This window comes from Zonotrichia albicollis, chromosome 6 (assembly GCF_047830755.1).
Source record: "Zonotrichia albicollis isolate bZonAlb1 chromosome 6, bZonAlb1.hap1, whole genome shotgun sequence".
NCBI lineage: Eukaryota > Metazoa > Chordata > Aves > Passeriformes > Passerellidae > Zonotrichia > Zonotrichia albicollis.
The window spans coordinates 7873705-7893599 of NC_133824.1; the positions used below are offsets into that span (position 1 = coordinate 7873705).

The 19895-nt window shown below is 40.1% G+C and overlaps 1 protein-coding gene across 3 annotated transcripts in view; it reads right to left on the reverse strand.

Moving 5' to 3' along the window:
• The window catches only part of LOC102069867 (protein TUNAR), a 163114-nt gene that overhangs the window by 17231 nt on the left and 125988 nt on the right, over positions 1 to 19895 (reverse strand). Inside the window, exons 1-2 of one of the 3 annotated variants that reach the window (XM_074542406.1) lie at positions 16219 to 16824; positions 15756 to 16050 (exon numbers count right to left, since the gene is read on the reverse strand). The exons of 1 other annotated variant lie outside the window; for it this stretch is intronic. In XM_074542406.1, the coding sequence (XP_074398507.1) occupies positions 15756 to 15794 (39 nt within the window). In that variant the 5' untranslated portion in view covers positions 15795 to 16050; positions 16219 to 16824. Of the gene's footprint in view, positions 1 to 15755; positions 16051 to 16218; positions 16825 to 19895 lie in introns of those variants that run through there. One more of the 3 variants, XM_074542405.1, reaches the window with a different exon arrangement.

The window sequence follows — 19895 nt, forward strand, 5'->3', positions numbered from 1 at the left end:
ATAAGACCAAGAACATAGCCACAAATTCCACTGATTTTCTGTATTAGAGGGTTCAGCAGCATATTGGTGATTCTTCACAAAGATTTCAAGAAAAGAATGTATATTTTGCCACTTTTTTCTTCAATGGACACCAAGTCAAACTTCATTCACAAAATCTTGAGTAAAATTTCTGCTAAAAAGAAATCTAATCTGGATTTATGACCCCGGAACAGAGAGCCAAGTTTAATCCTGTTTTGTTTTTTTTTTTAACATATAATGCATTCATTAAAAATACTGCTTGCAATAAAGATGCTGCTAACAATAAATAAAATATTCATAGTATCTGAATTATGCAAAACTGATCATTGGAAATTATTTTGTGCAGGTCCCAGAAGCCTTATAACACATAGGGAGTGCCACTGAACTGGTGTGATAAGTAAATAAATGCAACTTGCCTGGAAACAGTAGATTGGATAACGTTTCTTTAAAGTTTGTTTTCAAAACTAATTGTTTATGTGTTATGAATTGTTGCCCAAGATGTCCTGCATGTTCACACAGACCTGGGTTTTATTCTAGCTGCTGTCATACCATGTATATAGGACTGATGCTTTCTCTGTTAAAATATTTTGCTCACATTTGTAAATTTGTATCCATTTGGCTTTACCTGTATTTTTAAAGCCAGGTGATCTTCTAGGGAGATTTTGATCAATTTCTTTCCCTTTCATGCTCTAAGGCATCAAGGAGTGCTGGGATGAGCTAATTTGAAGAACTGACCATACTAGTGGAAAAAATGCTTATGGTCACAGACCATCTAAAACCCAAGGAAAACAGTAGCCCTGTTCTTCAGGCTCTGATGAGAAAAATCATTTTCCTCAGGAAACAAAGCTGGGAAGTGAACATTAATCATAGCGGAGATATTCAGGTGTTTTCAGTTCATGACATTTGAAGAAATTCTAACAAATAGAAAAAAAATGTAAGATTTTAAAAAACGTGACCACTTAGGCCAAACTTCTCCAAAGGCTATTTGAAGGCAGAACTAAATATTAATTCAGGTTAACCTGAAAATTCTGATCAAAATAATTCATACTGTAAGAGAATGTTTGGATTTTCTTCACTATGTAGGAAAGAAATGGAAGGCTGCTTGATGGACAAAAGTCAGTGCTGCTCCAAATCTGGACTGAGAAATGGCACCTTCTAGTGAATACTCACAGACAATGGTAAACATAATTAACCTATTCCAGGATACCACAGAATTTCCAGATATTATGATTTTAAGACCTATCTGTAATGTAGATTAAACAGGTAATCATACTGATAAATGTTCGATGTGAAAGAAAAAAGTGTACATGACTGAAAAATTGAATGTGCAAAGTGCTTAAAAAATAGTGTCACTCTACCACCCATTCAGAAAACCTGAGTCAGAGGAAGATGAACAATTTTATCTAAATTCATGAAGCTGCCCACTGCTCCAGAGAACCAAACCCTTTTTCTTGGTTTCCAGATCAGCACCCTGTTCTTTGCACCACATTTTGTCTCTGCACCCTCTGGTTTAAACTGATGCAGCTCATCTTCAGCTTATGCTGGTTGAAGAATTGCAGCATAAGCTTTTTAAGAAGTCACATTGCAGCACCAACAATTTAATTCAGCTTAACAGGAACATAGAAATAGAAACAGTAAAATGTCTTTTGACCTTTGCTGTTGGCTACAATCAAACCCATGCAACAAAGAGAGCAGAGAGGAAATGTTGGACATACACTCAAGATGAAAAAAAAATGTTTGGGCATGTAACACAGTACACTGGAGAAAACATTCAAGAACATTGTGCTGAGAATATTATTTCTATAAGGCTGAAAGGGTCAGTGTCATCTTAGATCATGCACTGTACAAGTGCCAGCCATAGAAAAAGACCCACCCACAGGCCCTGCACTCTGGGCAGAAGGTCACTAAACACTGGCAATTGATCTGTGGCTCTACAGACTCCAAGGAGGGGAATAAAAAAACCACCAAATAAAACATGCAGGTTTCTTTTGGTCATATACCAACTACTTTGCTAAAGATTATTAATAAAGCCTGAATAATGGCATTGTCTTGTCAATCCAGTGTTAATTAATGCCAATGATGAATGAAAATAAATTAACACAAGTCATAAAAACTTCCTTAAACAAGATTCCTCTCTATTTCCTCCTGACACAAAAACAACCTGCCAAAGATTTCTCTTTGTTTGAAGTAATTTTTCTCCAAAGAATTCCCAGCTGCTTAATTGCTTTCACACAAACCTGTCTAGCTTAAGAACTGTCCTACTTTGCTCGTCCTTTCAGTCCTTAGCTCCACCCAAACTTCCCTCCCACAGGTGGTATATCCAGTCCTTGTGCTCCTCACAGGGATTTTGTGTCACCCTCTAAGCCATCTCTTTTAAGCTGACACCAAAAGCCATGTTGTGCATGCCATGGGTCCAATGTGAGACAGTTTTTGTCACCCAGTGACTTGTTCTGTTGAGTTTGGCATGGCCTCAGCCAGACCACAGCCCTGGCTCTGATCTCTGTTAGCCTTTCTGAGGTTTGAACCATACTCCTCATTTCCTCAGAACTCCAGATGTCAAGCACACACTCCCATAATTCACCCAGAAACTCGGCACAGTGAGTGGTGACTGAAGTGCAGCCAGCTCTGGAGGAAGCACAGGCAGTGACAAACCACACGGCCAAGCCAAATGGTCCAGAGGAGAGGAAAGGATGCAGATTTTCTTCTGAAGAGAAAGACTATGGCAAATTTATACTGGGAAATATCTTATTCCATGAATCAAGAGATGCAATCCTTCTTTGCCAAAAACTGGGGAGCCTAAAAGCTCATAACTTTACATTAATGCAGCAATTATATTAGCTTTCCTGTACTTTAAAGACCTGAGACAAAAGTTTAATATTTCTGGCTTTGCTTTCTAAATAGAAAGTGAGAGTTACACTAGACAAACTCCAATTTAAAATCTCAGCAGGGCTGACAGTGGTATTGAAGAAAAAAGCTTTTCACAGTACTAGCTCGTGGACTGATTTTAATAATGGACATTTTCTTTCCACAGATCCAATATTTATACTCTTGTTGTTATTTTAAAACCTGCCTGGGGACACATAAATCTGCCTGTATCATAATTACACTTACCTACATTTCATGCCTGTAATCAAACTAGGACCTATGGCAGAAGCCATGGGAATATTGGGCAATCTATTCTGCATGGATAAGAAAGACTCCAGGTATTTTTCTAAAAGGATAATCTATTTTATGGACAATAAATTAACTTTGTCAATTTTTTGGAAGATAATGTTTTGTCAGGAGAATTATTTTTTTTTTTGCTTATTTCTGAAAGTGTACATTCAAAGGACTCCTGAGTCTTTTTTCTTGAGTTCATGTGTCTCTTTCTTCCAGTTGCTTCCAAAGTCTGGTTCCTTTCTCCAGCCCTTGCTTCTCTGGAGCTTGCAGCACTGTTTGGCAGGGGTGGAAAGGAAGACAGATGCAGGCTGGTCGAGTCCTTCCCAGAGAAAGCTTAGGGTGGTACAGCTCATAGCTCCACTGAAACCCCCAGAAATAATCCAAGAATCAGGCTTTTTATGGAAACCCACTGGCAGTGTTTTACTTTTAGTACTGCTGCTTCTTGAACTACAAATGTCAGAAGCATATCTGTAGTGATGCACTGCTGCAGGCTGGCTTTGGGAAACCCTTCATAAAATCTGTCAGTGAGGCTGGGTAAGTTCCCTCCTCTTATGAAGTCATCCATTCTGGTCACAGCTACACTCTGCACTGTCCCTGGGGCTAAAGTAAACATTACTGAGGAGAAAATGTGCATGCCTTAAAAATCCACAGCACTTCACCACATGCAGATATTTGCTAATATTTAAGAACAGAACAGCTTTCTCATAGGTGCCTGCATGTACACCATGCTTAACCAACATGTGCCACCTTCTGTACACTGCACAACAGCTAAGAACAAACTCTCCTACATTGCACATGGATTACAGTTTTGGCGGATGCTGTTGCCTGTCACAGGAAGGATGTCTGAGGGGCCAGAGCACCGGGTGGGGACTGAGGAGTCTGGGCCTCTGGGGTTCTAAGGGCACCTTCATGAACACAGGGACACCCTTTGCAGTTGGGACCTGGTCAGCATGAACAATTCTGGCTCTGAGAAACAATATCTTTGCCCTCCCTTCATATTAGCACTCTCCCCCCAGTCATATGCTGCTGGGACAATGCTGTGCAGAGCTACTAAACATTTTATTAAAGAACATGATTGCCATCTTGTCAAAGCAGTGTATGGGCTGCCTCTTCCTCACTGTTGCCAGGTGGTAATTGCTAAGAAGGAAAACAGGGATTTACAAAAATGATTGTGCTATATAGATGGCACATTGCCCTTTCTTGAAAGCCATAATCCCTCTGTTAGCACAATCTCTGCTGTCTTCCTTCTGTTTTCTCATTCCTGACTTCTTGTAAATGCTAATTTTTATTTTTTTTCTAGTGTCATTTTGATGTCAAAACTGTAAACACTAGAATATCACCAGGCATCCCATCAAAGGAAGATTTACAGATGATTGGTCTTCATTGTTTTTTAACATTTTACCTTTCTTTTTTTAACAGCATGGTAAACAAGATATTTAAAACTTTCCAAACAAGGCTTATAAATTCATCCCATTCCAACTTTTCCAGCTTGCAGTCATTTATAATTGACATCAGCTATTTCTCTGCTACAGTGACAGGACTGCTGCACACATAATTGTGCCCAAGGTAGCTGCCACCAAATCAGGTGGGAGCAGAAGTCTCCTACAAAATAAAAGGCTTGGACCCCCATGAGGAGCAGCCATCTGAAACCACAGCCACATTCCTGCTACCCCCTGGAGATGCACTCTGAAGCCCATGCCCTAGCACCTCTCCCCTGCCTTAGCTTAATCCAGCTAGACCAATGCCAGATGGGTACATTTATACACATTGCTTAGTGCAAGTGTAAACAAAGACCCAAAATGGAGTTGTGCTATCATTTTACAAGGAGAAAGAAGAAATCAGTTCCTTTCATTATCAATTATTCTCATGGAGTTTTGCAGCTGACAAAGAGGCTGCTTGAGAGAAACAAAACAGGAGGTGTGCTAACTCTTGGAGATAGCCAGCTGTGGAGCAGCAATTCCCATACTAGTGGAGATGTGTGTGCAAAGGCATTGTGCAGAGACATAGAGATATGCCCTGAACATTTGCTAAAGGCTCAAGTATATGACCCCAAGTATATAGTATAAATATCTAAAAGAGGAAAGTAATGAAAAGTAAGTTCCAGATAAAGAAACAAAGTGCAAAGCCAAGGTATATTTCTATTTTCTACCACAGCAACTTGTACCAGTGGTGAAGATGAAGCAAGCCAGTGATTTGATCCAGCTGTGGAAGAAATCAGTGGCACAATTCTCACTGACCATCAGGTACTGGATTAGGCTTTGAAATCAAAAGTTGCCCAGATGAGTAACAGTGGGAGAAACAAAATATACTTTGTAGTAACCTGGTCACCCAAATTGCTAGAGCATGTATAGACTCTACATCCCTGTGTGAGTCCCTGAAAATGAGCCAACTAGTAAGCTATCACTTCCAGTAACCTCAAAGAAGACCATGCAACCATGAAGATTCACAGAAAGTCCCATTCTTTTATTGATCCTAATTTTGTTTAGTAACAGTTTATAAGGAGAGCAGCCCCTGCATCATGCTGCAGCATGGCTTTCTAGCTTAGGTAGTTAAGTAAAAGTACAGTTACACCCAGAGAGACATCTGTAAAGATCCTCTTTTGCAAGTGATCCTCTCTGCAAAAGGCTTTAAAGATAATGAAAATATTAATCATTAATACCAAAAATCAACATAAAGTTCCACATGTAATTCTGATAACTGGGACCAAGTATGTAGTCAAGCAGACAGTGAAATTAGTTACTATCTTTTTGACATTCTGTGTGCTTGAAGCATTAGTTATGGGAGTTGCATTCACTTAGAATTTAATTCTCTAGAAGAGGCTGTTTCACTTATCATTTTTTCAATATCTACCCCTGTCAGACCCTGATCTCAATAACTGATATTAGCTGCAATCTATGTGATAAGCACAGAACAAAAAGGTTCCCAAATTTCAAGCACACCCTCCTCTTGGTAGGATTCACATTCTTGGATGAGTTTTGCTGAGCCTTGCAGCTGTTCTGAGCTTCTGCAGCTCCTGCAGGTGCAGCAGGGCCAAATCCTGCCAGGGGCTCACAAAGACAGCTTCTGCTGCTGCTGCCTCCTGCCCACAGTTAAGGACAGCCCTGAGCTCTGCTTGGCTCACTGCTTTCCACTGTCCTTCAGGACCTGAACTGCACATGTACTGTAAGAGAGCCAAGAGGTTTCCTCTGAGCCCATGGTCCTGTGCAAGCATAAATCAATGTCTGTATTGAATTCTAGGTTACGTGAAAAGCACCAGCTTTGCATATTTGTGCTTTATCATCCAATCAGTAGGCTAGAAGCAGTCAGTCCAAATCCTGAGAGGGTTAAGCCAGTCAAACTACATCAGTGAACACGGTCTGAAAGAGCAGGCATTGTTTGGCATGTATCTTAAGCTGTCAGGAGGAGCAGCCAGTGAGCAATGCAGTACTTGACCTGTCAGCATGATACAGATCATTTACATAGCTTTTTACAAACATTAACAGATTAATCCTCACCTTGGGACACACAAGCAAGGTTCAGTAGTCCTGACAAACAGATCTGGAAGCTGTCTCCCACAGTGATGGTAACCTGATTTCCAAGAGGATCAGCATCTTTACATCTTGTAAAAGCAAAGAGGATGGGACTTCATACCTCCAGACCAGGAGAAAAAGAAGTGTGAAGCAGACAGCAGCTTTGGCCCAACCTCTTGTGTTTGTGGGGAACTGGGGCTGTGGGGACTTTCTTAAGTGCTCTGTCCTGGCTCCTGTTCAATTCACAGCAGCTGTGACAGTCACAAGCAGCTTTCACCCCGGCACTGAGGACACGGCGTGTTCATGTGCAAAGTGCTGCACTTCACACCCAAAGCCTAGAGCAGAGCAAGCAGCTGAAGTGGAAGGGTTCTACCTGGGTGTGATTTCCCTACCCTAACAGCTACCCAAAGCATCTCAGCTCATCTCAATGGGATCGTCTTATAACGGAGTAGCAGTCATCATATGAGTGAAAACTGAATTCTGAGCACAGAGCTTGGGCCTTGCATAGAGGAGCAGGGAGGGTCTGTGATAGATATGGCCCACAAGATCATACTGACAGAGCTCATAGACCTGGAGACAAAGTGGCACATGGCCATGGCCCATGAGGCCATGCTGGCTGGCTTTTGAATTACATGAGAGATGTGATTTGTGCACACATCATTTATGCAGCTGAGGAATGTGGTCTTAGCAGTATTACTGAGGGCTGGGGAGCTGTCTGTAAGGCACAGGGGACTGGGAGATCAGGTCCCTGGTGAGGCAGGACAGGGTGTGATCCCACAGGTGTGACCCCTCACAGGAGGGACACGTGCATGTATGCACTGAGGCGATGAGAATCCTGGTTTATACCCACACACAATGCATGGATGTACCCAGGTGCACTGGCATGGGGTTTAACCATGTATGTCCACATGGACTGGCATAAACACAAAAAAGAACAAGGGAAGATGAATCTGTACAAGCACCTGCTAGAGACATATGGGCAAGGAGGAGAGGATGCCAGATTCCTTAGATATACAGTAATTCATGTGCTGTAACTTGGCAAAAATTTTTAACCGATTTTAACTGAAGGTCTCTGTTTTATGAAGGAAATTGCTTATTGATCCTGTCTGTTTGCATCATATTCCCACTGTGCTATTCACATGCTTAACCTGGAGGGATTCAGAAAGGTTGTTTCTCTCTTCACACACAACTTGACTTCAGAGAGATGCTGCACCTCCATGGGAGGTGCTGTAGGTTGGAAGAGTTTGTGAGGTAAGGAACATGAGTGTTCCTGACATTAAACCCCTGTGATGCCCATTTGGTGTACCTTTTTCATGTACTCATAATCTGCTGAAAGCCAGATGAGAGGTCACAAATGGATATGGAGATAAATTCAGCAAAACCATTGTAGTATTCTCTCTGCACCATTACACATGGTCTGCTCATGGATTTTTGGTTTTTTTTTAAAGTGATGCTTTTGATCTATCTCCCCTTTTGAAACATTGCAGATGTGATTTGTGGTCTTTTACTAGTTTACTAAAATTCAGTGGGGAATGGAGCAGATACTCGAGACCTTTCAGCATTAAACATCCATTGCATGGTTTTCAGGGTGGGGCCAACAAATAAACTGAAAGGCAACAGTGATCCCTTAAAATTCCTTTTGAAAACACATGAAGAGAGGCAGAATTTTAGCAGAGCAATTAGGAACAGAAGTAATAGACCAGCCCTTCCTCAATCTCCTCTAAAGAGCTTGTGTATTAAAACATGCAATGAGGTACATCATGTTAGTCAGGGTGGTCCCAGTGAAATGAGACATTAAAACATGCTGAACATTATATTAATTAATGTCAAAGATGCCGTTACCTTTATGCTAAGCCAATAACACCTCAGAATGGCTCCAGAGGAGCAGGTACAGTGTGGATTGTCATGCATTTCCACAGCAGTGTTTTTAGAACTCATCCATCTGTGCCAGGCTTCAGAGCACTTTGGTGCAACCTTCCATTTGCTATGGAATGAGGTCACAGGACCCCAAACCAAATGGGCATGACATTACTGAAAACCTTCCTTATAGAAAGGTTTGTTTTCTACCTTTCATTAATACATAGAGAGGACAAGTACTGTGTTCAGCAGCACAGAAACAATACTATCCTAAGGCCCATTGTGGTCATCCATTAAGAGCCACTTTCAAGAATTATTTAAAAGCCTTTCTGAAATCCTGCCTTCCTCTGCTAGGTATTTTGTAATGCTTCTGAATTCAGTGAAAAGTTACATTTACTGTGAACACCTGAACAAAAAACCTTTTTACCCAGTGTTTTGTTTAGATGCAAGGTAAAAAAAGGAATTCCAACACACAGCTCTTAGACAGTCTTGTCATCAGATTTCCCATTCAAAAAGTTAGATGGTTTTGTTTTCAAATATTGGGCTTGTCTTTCTTAAAAGAAATTTTCTGGTATTCTTAACAGAGTTCAGTAAAATCTCATTTTGCAGACAGTATTGCTATATTTTGGGATGTGTCAAAATAAAGTCCTAATTTTTCTCATCAAATGTATCACTGTTTCACATGGAGGAGAAAGTGTTGCTTTTCAGTATCTAAAGACATGCATAAAATGATAAATCAAAAATTTTCAGAATTCAGAAGTTAAGAATATGGATTGCATTAATATCCTCTGAGACTCTTACAATGAAAGAAATTAATTATTTATTTTTCATTTTTTATGTTGAGGGACTTCAGTTGTTCTCCAATATTTCTCAGCCAAATAAAAAACACTTTACCTGTCAAGTTTCAGTAATTAACCAACTACAATAATTAGATTTACTTTCCTGACTCCTATTTTGGAAAATAAACAAATATTATAAACCCCATGGTCAGATCCTCAAAGGTATTTGGATACCTTGCTCCCTCTGGCTTAAAAAATAAGTACAGTCCATGTGACATGTTAAGTCTTTAAGCACCAGCATGTGGTTGAACTTAAACACCTTTATGTACTCTAATATCTAAGATTCCATGGCAAAAATTGCCAGCTTAGATAGAAAAGAGTTTCAGAACTTCTTTTATGATATTTACAGGTAACATTAGGTCTAGTTAAGTGTGGAAGGCTGAGGCAGGCTGGAGATGACCTTCTGCACCATCAGTGTGGATGAAATCAGAGTGCAGGTGATCCTCCTGGCTGCTGAGCTCTCTGCACTGGAGAACATTATTTTGAAGCAAGTTATGTAATTCCTTACTACAGTGGAGTATGTATTGACAAAAGCATTCCTTGCTAACATTTTTCCATTATAAACCTGTAAGAAGTTTATGTCAGAAAAAATAAAAGATTATACTTGGTGCAGTAAGGTTCCATTTTTAAGTTCTCTTCTTAACATTTTTCAGGAATAAAACCAAAGTGAGATGAGGTTTCCAGTAAAGTACTGTTTTTAATCAGACTTTCATATTCTTCTACATTAATATGTCACTGGGTAATTGGGCAAGTCCTGTACTTGTCAGCATCCAGAGGCATTTAACACCTGGAGCTGCACAAATAGACTGATGTGAAGCAGATTTCTGAGATATTCTTCTGCAGAACTCATTCCAAAACTCTGGCATACTTGCAAAAAGCTATTTTTCCTTCTTGACATGTAGAACATTTTTCTGAGTTTGTATTAAGATGACAAGTCAGATTTTTTTCCCCCAACTTGCGATATAATTTTAGCTACTAAGTACTTTCCATGCAAACCATCTTTTCATTTCTCATAAAGAGAATACAAAACTTGATTACCTTGGACAGAGGAGGCATACCAGGGTTAATAATAATAATAATTACTGTTAGGTATCATATTCTCTCTTTCACCTATTTTTCCCACAAGTGCTGGATTCATAATGACCTATGTGGATTCTAGACATCAGTCTTTTCAGCTGGATTTTTTTCTGTGTTGAAATTTGATTAATTTGCCAAAAGCCTTCAAAACCATTGCATAGCCCTATAGCTGCCCCTAAACCCTGACAGCATAAATAGGTACATATGTACATCCCCCAGAACCTGTATGGCAGGTTTAGGATGTTTGTATTTAGTAACTTTCTGTTAAATATAGGAACTACTTCCCCCGTGTAGCAAAGCAATTACATAATTAATGGTTACATTCAAACAGAATGGCTCAGGAGAGAAGAAAGAATTTTTAGGACAACTGTGTCAGACTGGAAAGGAAGTATGCATCAGTAATTCCCTTTCACATTTGATACTTCAGCTAGTATTAACTTAAAAGTCCAAATATAAGCCATTAAGCCAAGAAATGAACAAAATGAAGACCAACCTTGCAGGGACAGTGATGAACTGAGAATAAGGACATTTGGGTTCAATTCCGAACTCTTCCCTTGCCAGTATAGCTTTGGGCACTTTCTTTGTTGCTCCCTTCCTTATCTATTTAATAAGGATATTAATACTAGATTAATTCTAATCTTTCCTGCATGCCTTTTGAAGGCCTCTTGAAGGCTTTTGTAGTAAAAACCACTACTTCTGGTATCTGTAAAACTCAGAAAAATACAGGCCTGCTTTTTTGGAAGACACAAGAAGAATTAAAGGAGGGAATTGCCATCAGAAATTTGTTCTACCATGGGCCTGGTGAGAACTGCTGCTCAGTGTCAGTAATGTGGGGCTAGGCAATAAGAAATGCTAAAGATGACCCTTCAGAAAGTCTCCAGTTAAAGGAATGACTTGTGAGAGACAATAAATATTGGGACAGCTATAAAAGGTCTAGTGAAAAAAATCACAACAAAATACTTTTCTGCAGAAAAAAAAAAAGTTGCTAAATTTCACTGAGAGAAACTGAAAAACATATATCAGTACAATTTCTTGTAACAAATGGAAGTCTGATTTAAAATGTCAACATGAAATCTTGTGTCATTCTGACATCAGCATTTCCAAACATATTGATTTTTAGAACTTTTCATTTTTTAAAAAAATTCAATTTTTTGATCCTGGTTTATGTAAAACATAGATGCTGATCTGTAGAAATTACTTGACCAAGAAACATTTTTTTTTTTCTGTGGACATTTACAACTTAAATGACAAAACTTCAAGTTTCATTTGGGATTTGTTTTGGGATTTTTTCAGGCCTTTCAAAAATTAGGTTTCTGCTGGACCTTGAATGAAGACAGCTCAAGGCATTCAGGAATAGAGGGAATACTTATGTGACACATTTTTCTTGACTGGAAATAGTTACTGCAGGTGTGGGAAATATTTCCACTGCTCAGTATAACTTCCCTGACAATGCAGATGGTTCAAGCTTTAATTAATACTTTTTATCTAAAATGAACTGAAATGAAATACAGGTGTTCTCAGCATCAAACCTTTACTATAAGTATCTTAAAAGAAAAGGAATTTCTCAATTTTACTTGGTTTAGAATTGACAGAGAAAGCCAAATGCAGCTGTTGTGCAAGTTTTAAAATTATTTAAAATATCACTAAAGTGTCTTAAGTCACAGCAAATCATGGGCAGTAATGTATTCTAAAGAAAATTAACATCCTGCATCATGTAAACCCTTCTTTCTCAAAATACTCTTTAGAAAAGAATCCACTATTATCATGATGTATATTACAGGGATGAAATAAAAAAATGAACCCATTACTGCATTAGTGTACTGGATACATATTAAGCTGCTATGCTTGCTTTTAAAATATTTTTCTTTCTACCATAATGCATAACCTTGTGGAATAAAAAATCCTATGCAAAAAGGAACTATTCTTTACAAATGACAATTAATTAAATATTGCCTGTTATGCAATATATATCCTAATAATATAGACATTTATAAGCATGCAAAATTGCACAGAGAAACGAAACCCAGATGATTTTATCCTTCCTATTTCAATATATATCTATATTCTGTAGGAAGTTTACTATAATTATGATTTCATATTATGTTTCTATACTGTAAAGATAAATGTTCCTGGATCAACTAAAGAGCTAAACATCATGTATTAACTAAAAAATGAACATATTTAATGTAGCAAAAAGCTGGGTAAGTATCCTTGAACCTAATAATAAAAGAGTATTTTGTAATATCAGTGATGTTTCAAACGAACCCAGGATGGGTTCCTGGAAAAATTGACAATACCCAGTAGCAATGTTAATACTGTCAGAAAAATAATAAGGCAATGAATGTTTCCAATAACAATACACTTTGCTTCATTTTGGAGGTCACTAATAAAGGTACATTTTTGCATACTCTGATAAATTTTCTCTAACAATGTATCTGTACAGTTACATGATCTTTAAGAATGTAATTAACCTATTTTTTCTTGCTCTAATTACAAGGCAAAAGATTGGCACAGGTAAAAAGAAAAATTATTTTGTTTAGAGGGAAAATCCAAATTATGCCTGAAGCCTAATAAATCTGTTGCCATGACAATCAAAGAGCCTGGTCTTACAAAACCTTTTAGAATTTATCCACATGAGTAGTTCTTACTCACTGTGCTAGTTCTGACCTCTCCCGTTCTGAGTGACCACCCTAAGAGATGGAGCCCAAAGTCATGGGCTAAATGAACTCAACAGAGATTTTGTGGACATTTCTGGATATTTTACAAGGGTGGTCCATGGACTAAGGAAGTGATATCTGCATGTTATATATAAAGATGGAAAGTGGGATTGGTTAATGAGGATGTATTGGATAGTGCGGTACCCGAGCATGATGTAAATGGTGTAGAATAAGGAATAGAGAATGTGCTGGGTTTATCTGGAAGACAGTTGGTTTTCTTTCTAGTAATTTGTTTGAGGTTATGTTTTGTGCTAGAAGCATACTCATAATATAAAGATGTTTTAGCTCTTGCTGAGCAGAGCTTCCACAGCGCCAAGGCTGGGGCTGCACAAGGAATTGGGAGGGAACACAGCTGGTAGAGATGGCCCCAATTGACCCAAGGGATATTCTGTACTATATGGTGTCATATAAAACACGTAAAACAGTATATAAAACAGGGGAAAGACAAAGGAAAAGGGGAGAAGGAATGTTCAAAATTTATAGCATTTGTCCTCCCAAGTAACCATTAGACACAAGGGAGCCTGGCTCTCCCAGAGATGACTGAACCATGGGAAGTAGTGAATGAATTCCTTGTTTTGCTTTGCTTGAGTGTGTGTGGCCTTTGCTTTGTCTCACCCATGAGTTTTCTCACTTGTACTTTTCAGGTTCTCTCTCCTATCCCACCAGGGGGGAGTGAGCAAGCAGCCCTGCAGTGTTTAGCTTCCAGCTGGGGTTAAACAACAATATTCATGCAAGTTGTTCCACTGATTGGCATAGAACTGCTGATGTGAGGACAGGTTTGCAATGGGCAACCTGAATTTAGGATGCAGTCCTTGTTCACATTGAGAGTTGAGGGGATGACTTCTGCAAGTAAGAGATTCTTTCTGACAGTGAAGATGACATTTGTGGGTTGTGTTCTTCCTCAGCTTTGCTTATTGGTTCTTACAGTAGTCACACATTTTAGATAGTAAAATACACAAAAATTCTGCTTCAATGCACAAGTATATGTGATTTGAACCTTTACTCCTAAAGCCAAGGCTGATTCCTCTGAACCCTGTTGAAATATTGTCACACTACAATGTGTTTTTTCTTCTGTGCTTCCTCCTGCTGCAGTGATTTGAAGAAGTTGCATTGCTGTTCTCTCTTTAAAAACTGCCTTATGGAGTCCTCCGTCATATAAGGAGGAAATTTATTGGGAAATACTACAAAATTAAATCTTTTGAATAGTATTTAAGTTCTGATTCTTCTTCTTGAGTCCTGCTGTGGCCTGGATTTTGTATTTTTGGCTTTATTTATCCTTCCTGTGCTTAAAACCTGCTGCCAGGAACCTGTCCTCTCCATACCCCGCTGCACAGTCTGTGGCAGCTGCCACACAAACCTGCTCCTGATCTTTTTCCAGCTCCATCAAAAGCAGTCAGATTTCTAAGGGTTTCCCCTCAGAGTGGAGGCAGGCCCGTACCACAGTTTACTCAAGAACCACTCAACTTTCCAAACTCAGTGATCAACCAGGATGCATAAGAAAATACATGTTTCACATTACCATTATATCACCTTTTAGTTCTCCCTAATTTCTAAAACAGAGATCCAAATAAACCAAACTTCCTGGAAAAGAAATCTGCTCTTCCATCCCAGTTTATTAATTGTACAATTCCTGATCTGCTAGGCAATTTCTTGACAATGACCCTAGGTATTTTTAAGTCAGGTAGTTACACCTCCTTGCACTCCCCTAGCACCCTTCATCCAGGAAGACAAAACCACATTACAGCTATTAACAAAAAGTACCTTCCAATGCCCACTGAAGGTATTTCAAATAATTCTCAACACTCCTCTAATACACAGCAAAAGTTACTTGATGTGAGAACATCCCATACTGGATTTGTTTATTTTATGACCTGGGTAATAATTTACATTTTCGGCTTCCTGACTTGCGTAAGAGGATCTCTCTCCCACTGTTTCTAAAACACAGCATCCAAGTCTGCACTTGGTAGTTTCCCATGGAAACAAAATAGAATAAATCTTTTGTACCTGCTGGTATTGCAGACATTCAAAACCTTTCCGTAGCTTTCATTTACTAAAATAATATTACTCATTCTTGCATGATACAGGATTTCTTTTAGCTCCCATTTTTGCCTTCTAGTGATCAGTGCACGACTGAGGTGCAGGGAAGGTACAGAACCATGACCCCAGAGAAACAGACAGAGCAAGAGAAGGAGGAAGCAGGAGGAGGGAAATGGAGGGAAGGAGGGAGGGAAAAAGAGAGAGAAATGTCAAAGCCAATTCCTAAACATCTTCCTTAGCATGGAAATATGTACAGTGCAGCTGCAAATGTTCCAGTGCAAGTGCAAATGACAGCACAGGTGTGCACAGACACACACACACACACATACACATACATACTGTCACAAAGCAAGGGAGAAAAACAGAAATGATCTTACAAAGCTGCTGCAGTAATCAGGACACTTGCTCCTGAAAACAACCATGCAAGCAAACATTCTTTTGTTACGTTTCCACATTTTTTTCAATTTTCATTTCACTATTGCTATTTTTTTATACCTCTGACCACATCATATAGTTATTAAAAGACAGGAAAAGGGCCTTACCATGCAGTGCATCAGGAAGAGATGAGAAGCACAGAGCATGCTGCAGAGATTAAGCTCAGCATGGCATTCAGATATCCTTTGGAATTGAAGAAAATTGTCCAACCCATTCTTCCTAACAAAGCAGACAAGTTTTCTCTAGGCTTGAATTTTTCACCAGAAGACAGATCCTTACAGTGCATTATATTTTCTTCTTCAGGAGATATATTTCCTCCAGTTAAGTTTCAGCTCTGCAATGCCATTTCCAATCAGCTCTAAGAAGTTCTTCATTCCCAGATTCGCGGTGTCATCAGAGGGACTCCAAAGAAAATCAAAGAAAGAAAGAAAGAAAGAAAGAAAGAAAAAAAGAAAATAATACCTTACCAAAATCCTGAAATTACTACACTGAAAAGGAGAAGATATAAAAATCCCACAACACCCCCTCATTTACTCTATTATCTAGGTGTTTCACAACAATCAGTACTACCTCTTTGGTCTCATATATGCAGTGCTGATCATCTGTAACAAAGGAAGAAGCAAAAACTTTCCCAATTTACACATGATGCATTTTCATTGCTGCTGCTCAACTGTGTACTACCAAACAACCCTTTTCATCCTGAGGCATCTTTAAAACCATCTGACAAAAACAACAGCTATCCCTTTCCCTTCCCAAAGAACATGAATATTAGAATTTCTAGAAAAGTGTTGAAGAAAATCTGACAAATAACCAAAAATACAGATCAGACTCCAAAAGCAAAACCCTTGAAGCAGGAGGTTTCTTGAGCAACGAGGTAGTCTGCCTGAAGAATCTGGGGACACACGCATTAAGCACCCTAGGGAAGGGGAAAGGGGAAAAGAACGGAGTGTTTGGAGAAGATGGGGTGGGACCAAATGGGTCTCAGGCAGGAGTGGGATCCTGAGTCACCCTCAGCCTCCTGCCTGCTGGCTGACAGCAGCTCGGGCTTTCCCTGCACTTTCTGCAAAGCATATTAATTGATTCTGGTTGCTGAGCAACTAACTCTGGGGAGCCACATCGACGGCTCCGGCTCCAGCCCAGCTCCAGCAGCAGCAGAGAGAGAGGGGATGGGTCTCCTCTCCTCTCCTCTCCTCTCCTCTCCTCTCCTCTCCTCTCCTCTCCTCTCCTCTCCTCTCCTCTCCTCTCCTCTCCTCTCCTCTCCTCTCCTCTCCTCTCCTCTCCTCTCCTCTCCTCTCCTCTCCTCTCCTCTCCTCTCCTCTCCTCTCCTCTCCTCTCCTCTCCTCTCCTCTCCTCTCCTCTCCTCTCCTCTCCTCCCCCCGGAGTCTGTCCCCCCACTCGGCTGTCCTTAGCGTCCCTGCAGGGCAGCTGTGCAAGGCAGAAGCCCTCAGCAGGGCAGCAGGGAGGAGCTGGGGTGCCCCCCAGCCTGTGCTGCGCTGGCAGGACTCAGGAGAGCAGCCTGACCTCACCCTGACAGCAATGCCCCTCTGCCACACTGCCTGGGAGCCTGCGCCAGTGGGACTGGTAGCCACGAGAAACCCAACCAGCTGTGTTGACAGGTAGGTGAATCAGGGTGGTGCAGCCACCTTCTGAAAAGCAAAAATAATCTCAAAGACGTTAAAATGACAAGAAAGTTCCACGGTTATCATAGAAACATAGAATATCCTGAATAGGAGGGGACCCATAGGGATCATCCAAGTCCAACTCCTGGTCCTGAAGAAGGACATCCTCAAGAATCCCACCATGTGCCTGAGAACCTTGTCCAAATGCTTCTTGAACTCTGTCAGGCTGGCACTGTGATCACTGACCTGGGGGTCCTGTTCCAGTGCCCAGCCACCCTCTGGGTGAAAAACTTCCTAATATCCAATCTAAACCTCCTCTGGCACAGCTTCATGTCATTTGGTCCGCTTTTATGTGAGTTTCTAGTTGAACACGTGGCCACTTAAGCTCTGTCCCTGCAGTAACAGCAACTATTGCTTATTCCTGATCTCTTTATCATGTTGAACTTCAGACAGAGAAGACACTTGTCTGGCTGAAAGGGTGCACTCTAAACCAGAACCACCATGCAGAGGAATTGCCTAGGCATCTTTGGTGTTTTTGATGCAAAAAGGATGCCTCTGACAAAACCTTCTAATTGCTTTAACTGATACATTTGAGTTCCATGGAAGAGCGAAGCAGAAAAAAGGCCATTTAGTTTTGGTCCACAAAAGAGATGGGATAAGTGAATAACTGGAGCTGGCTCAAAGGGGTTTCTTCTAAAGTGCCTCTACTGATGACCCAGGAGGAGCAACACAGGATTTCTGCAAGGTTGATGCCAAGGGAATGGACCCTGCAATTTGTGGCAGGGATTCCACTGACTTCTGTGTCTCTAGAGTCTGAAAGAACTCCCCAAAACACCACAGCATCTGAAAGAGGACATTTCCCTTGTGGTGTATAAATCCTTAGTCAGATCATGGCATTTGTTCAGCACTGACTAAGCTGTCTTTCTGTTGCACAGGTAAGATGTAAGAAATGAAAAGACCTCAAGGTTTCTCTCCCTGTGACCTGGCAGAAAGTACAACACTAGATCTTGGCCAAACTGCTCACGCACGATTACTGTCAAAGATCTGAGCCAGGTCAGCTCTTTATTCAGTCATAGTGATAGGATAAGTTAAAGGGTAAAGCCCTGAGAACTGCCTTAGCTTGCAGTCACGGAGCAGAATTATTGAATTCTCCCCTTGAAAAACTCCGACCTGTATCTAGTAAGCCCTATCTAAGCAGCAAACAGCAGGTCTTTGTGAAAAGGGACAGGTTATCTTAAAGAAGAGAGTTACTTTTCTGACAGTAGCTTAGCTGCACCACACTGCTTTCATGCTTTATAAAGAAACATCTACAGTTTAGCCTCATTTTCTTAGCAAAGCCAGATGCTCACATATCTTCAGAGCTCAGGAAACCATGAGATCTTGTTAGCAAAACTGCTGTATGAAGCAGATTACAGAATATATTCAGTTCATCCAATATGTTTATTGATATGAGCATATACTGGGAATTCTTTATTCCCCAAGTACAACATCCAGAGAAATATGAGAACATTTATACTAAGGGAACAAAGAGAGGTGGAGAGATTTCACAAATTCTTGCAAAGGAATTATTAAGTCTATATGAAAGGATTTCACCAAGCACATAGTAAAGAAACATTTCTTTCAGCATGATAAGTTGTTCTGGTTTTATCTTTCCACTATTACTTCTTTACATTCATGCTGGTGCCTGTTTTTATCCCCAACAGTACAATCTTTAAAAGTGTGACAACAAAGTATTAATATTTTAATGTGCTTTGTTTTGTACTTTATTTTTTACAAGGCAGAATGCCAAACAGTGTTGAAGTTCTTTGTAGTGGAGAAAATATCTTGAGAAGTTTTAGGGAAGGGCAGTTTGAAGGGCAAAACAATAAAACAAAACAACCATAGAAAGAAAGAAAGTCAACAACAGGTGATTTCAAAATGAAAGCAAACTAGTGTGTAAGAAGGAGGTATCAGATTATTAAAAAAATTTAGAAGAGCTGCTTTGAGGAGATGTCAACATTTGTGCAACTTTTTAGTGGTTTTTTTAGAGAATGCAAGGCTGCTTAGATAAAATTCAGTATCTCACAGAAAGCAAGAACAGTATCCCTCTTTCACTTACAGAAGACTTGGATTTAATCTCATAAAAATGCTTTTTATTATTCATTGAAAAGGCTGACTAATGCATATGTTCTATTCCTATTCCATTTTTTATGTGTCTTTTCTCTTCTCACCTTTATATCCTTTCAATAGCAACATTATCCTCTTTGTGAAAATAAGTGTCCTGTGAGCCTAAGGACCAGAGCAAGCTGGGACTGAGTCAGCCCTCATTTCCTGAGGGACTGGTACAGCTGGTGTCCCATCAAAATCTCCATGGCAAAGCCCAGACAGGACCCCTCCTGCAGGACCTTGGGCACCAAAGTAACAGGGACATGAAACAAGCCATGGCACCGGCTTGGGCAGAGCCCATTTCTGAGCTTAGACTCTACTGCCAGCACCTCATAGTGAGAGAAAGTCCCCAGGGAGACAAATGGGAAGAAAAAGACACTTCTGGAGATATGTTCTAGTCCAGAGTGTAGGTAAGGGCCAAGTGGGAAGTTGGCATTTGGATAAGGCAAGGGAGTGCTGCAGCAAGCACGGCGTGGTGGCTGA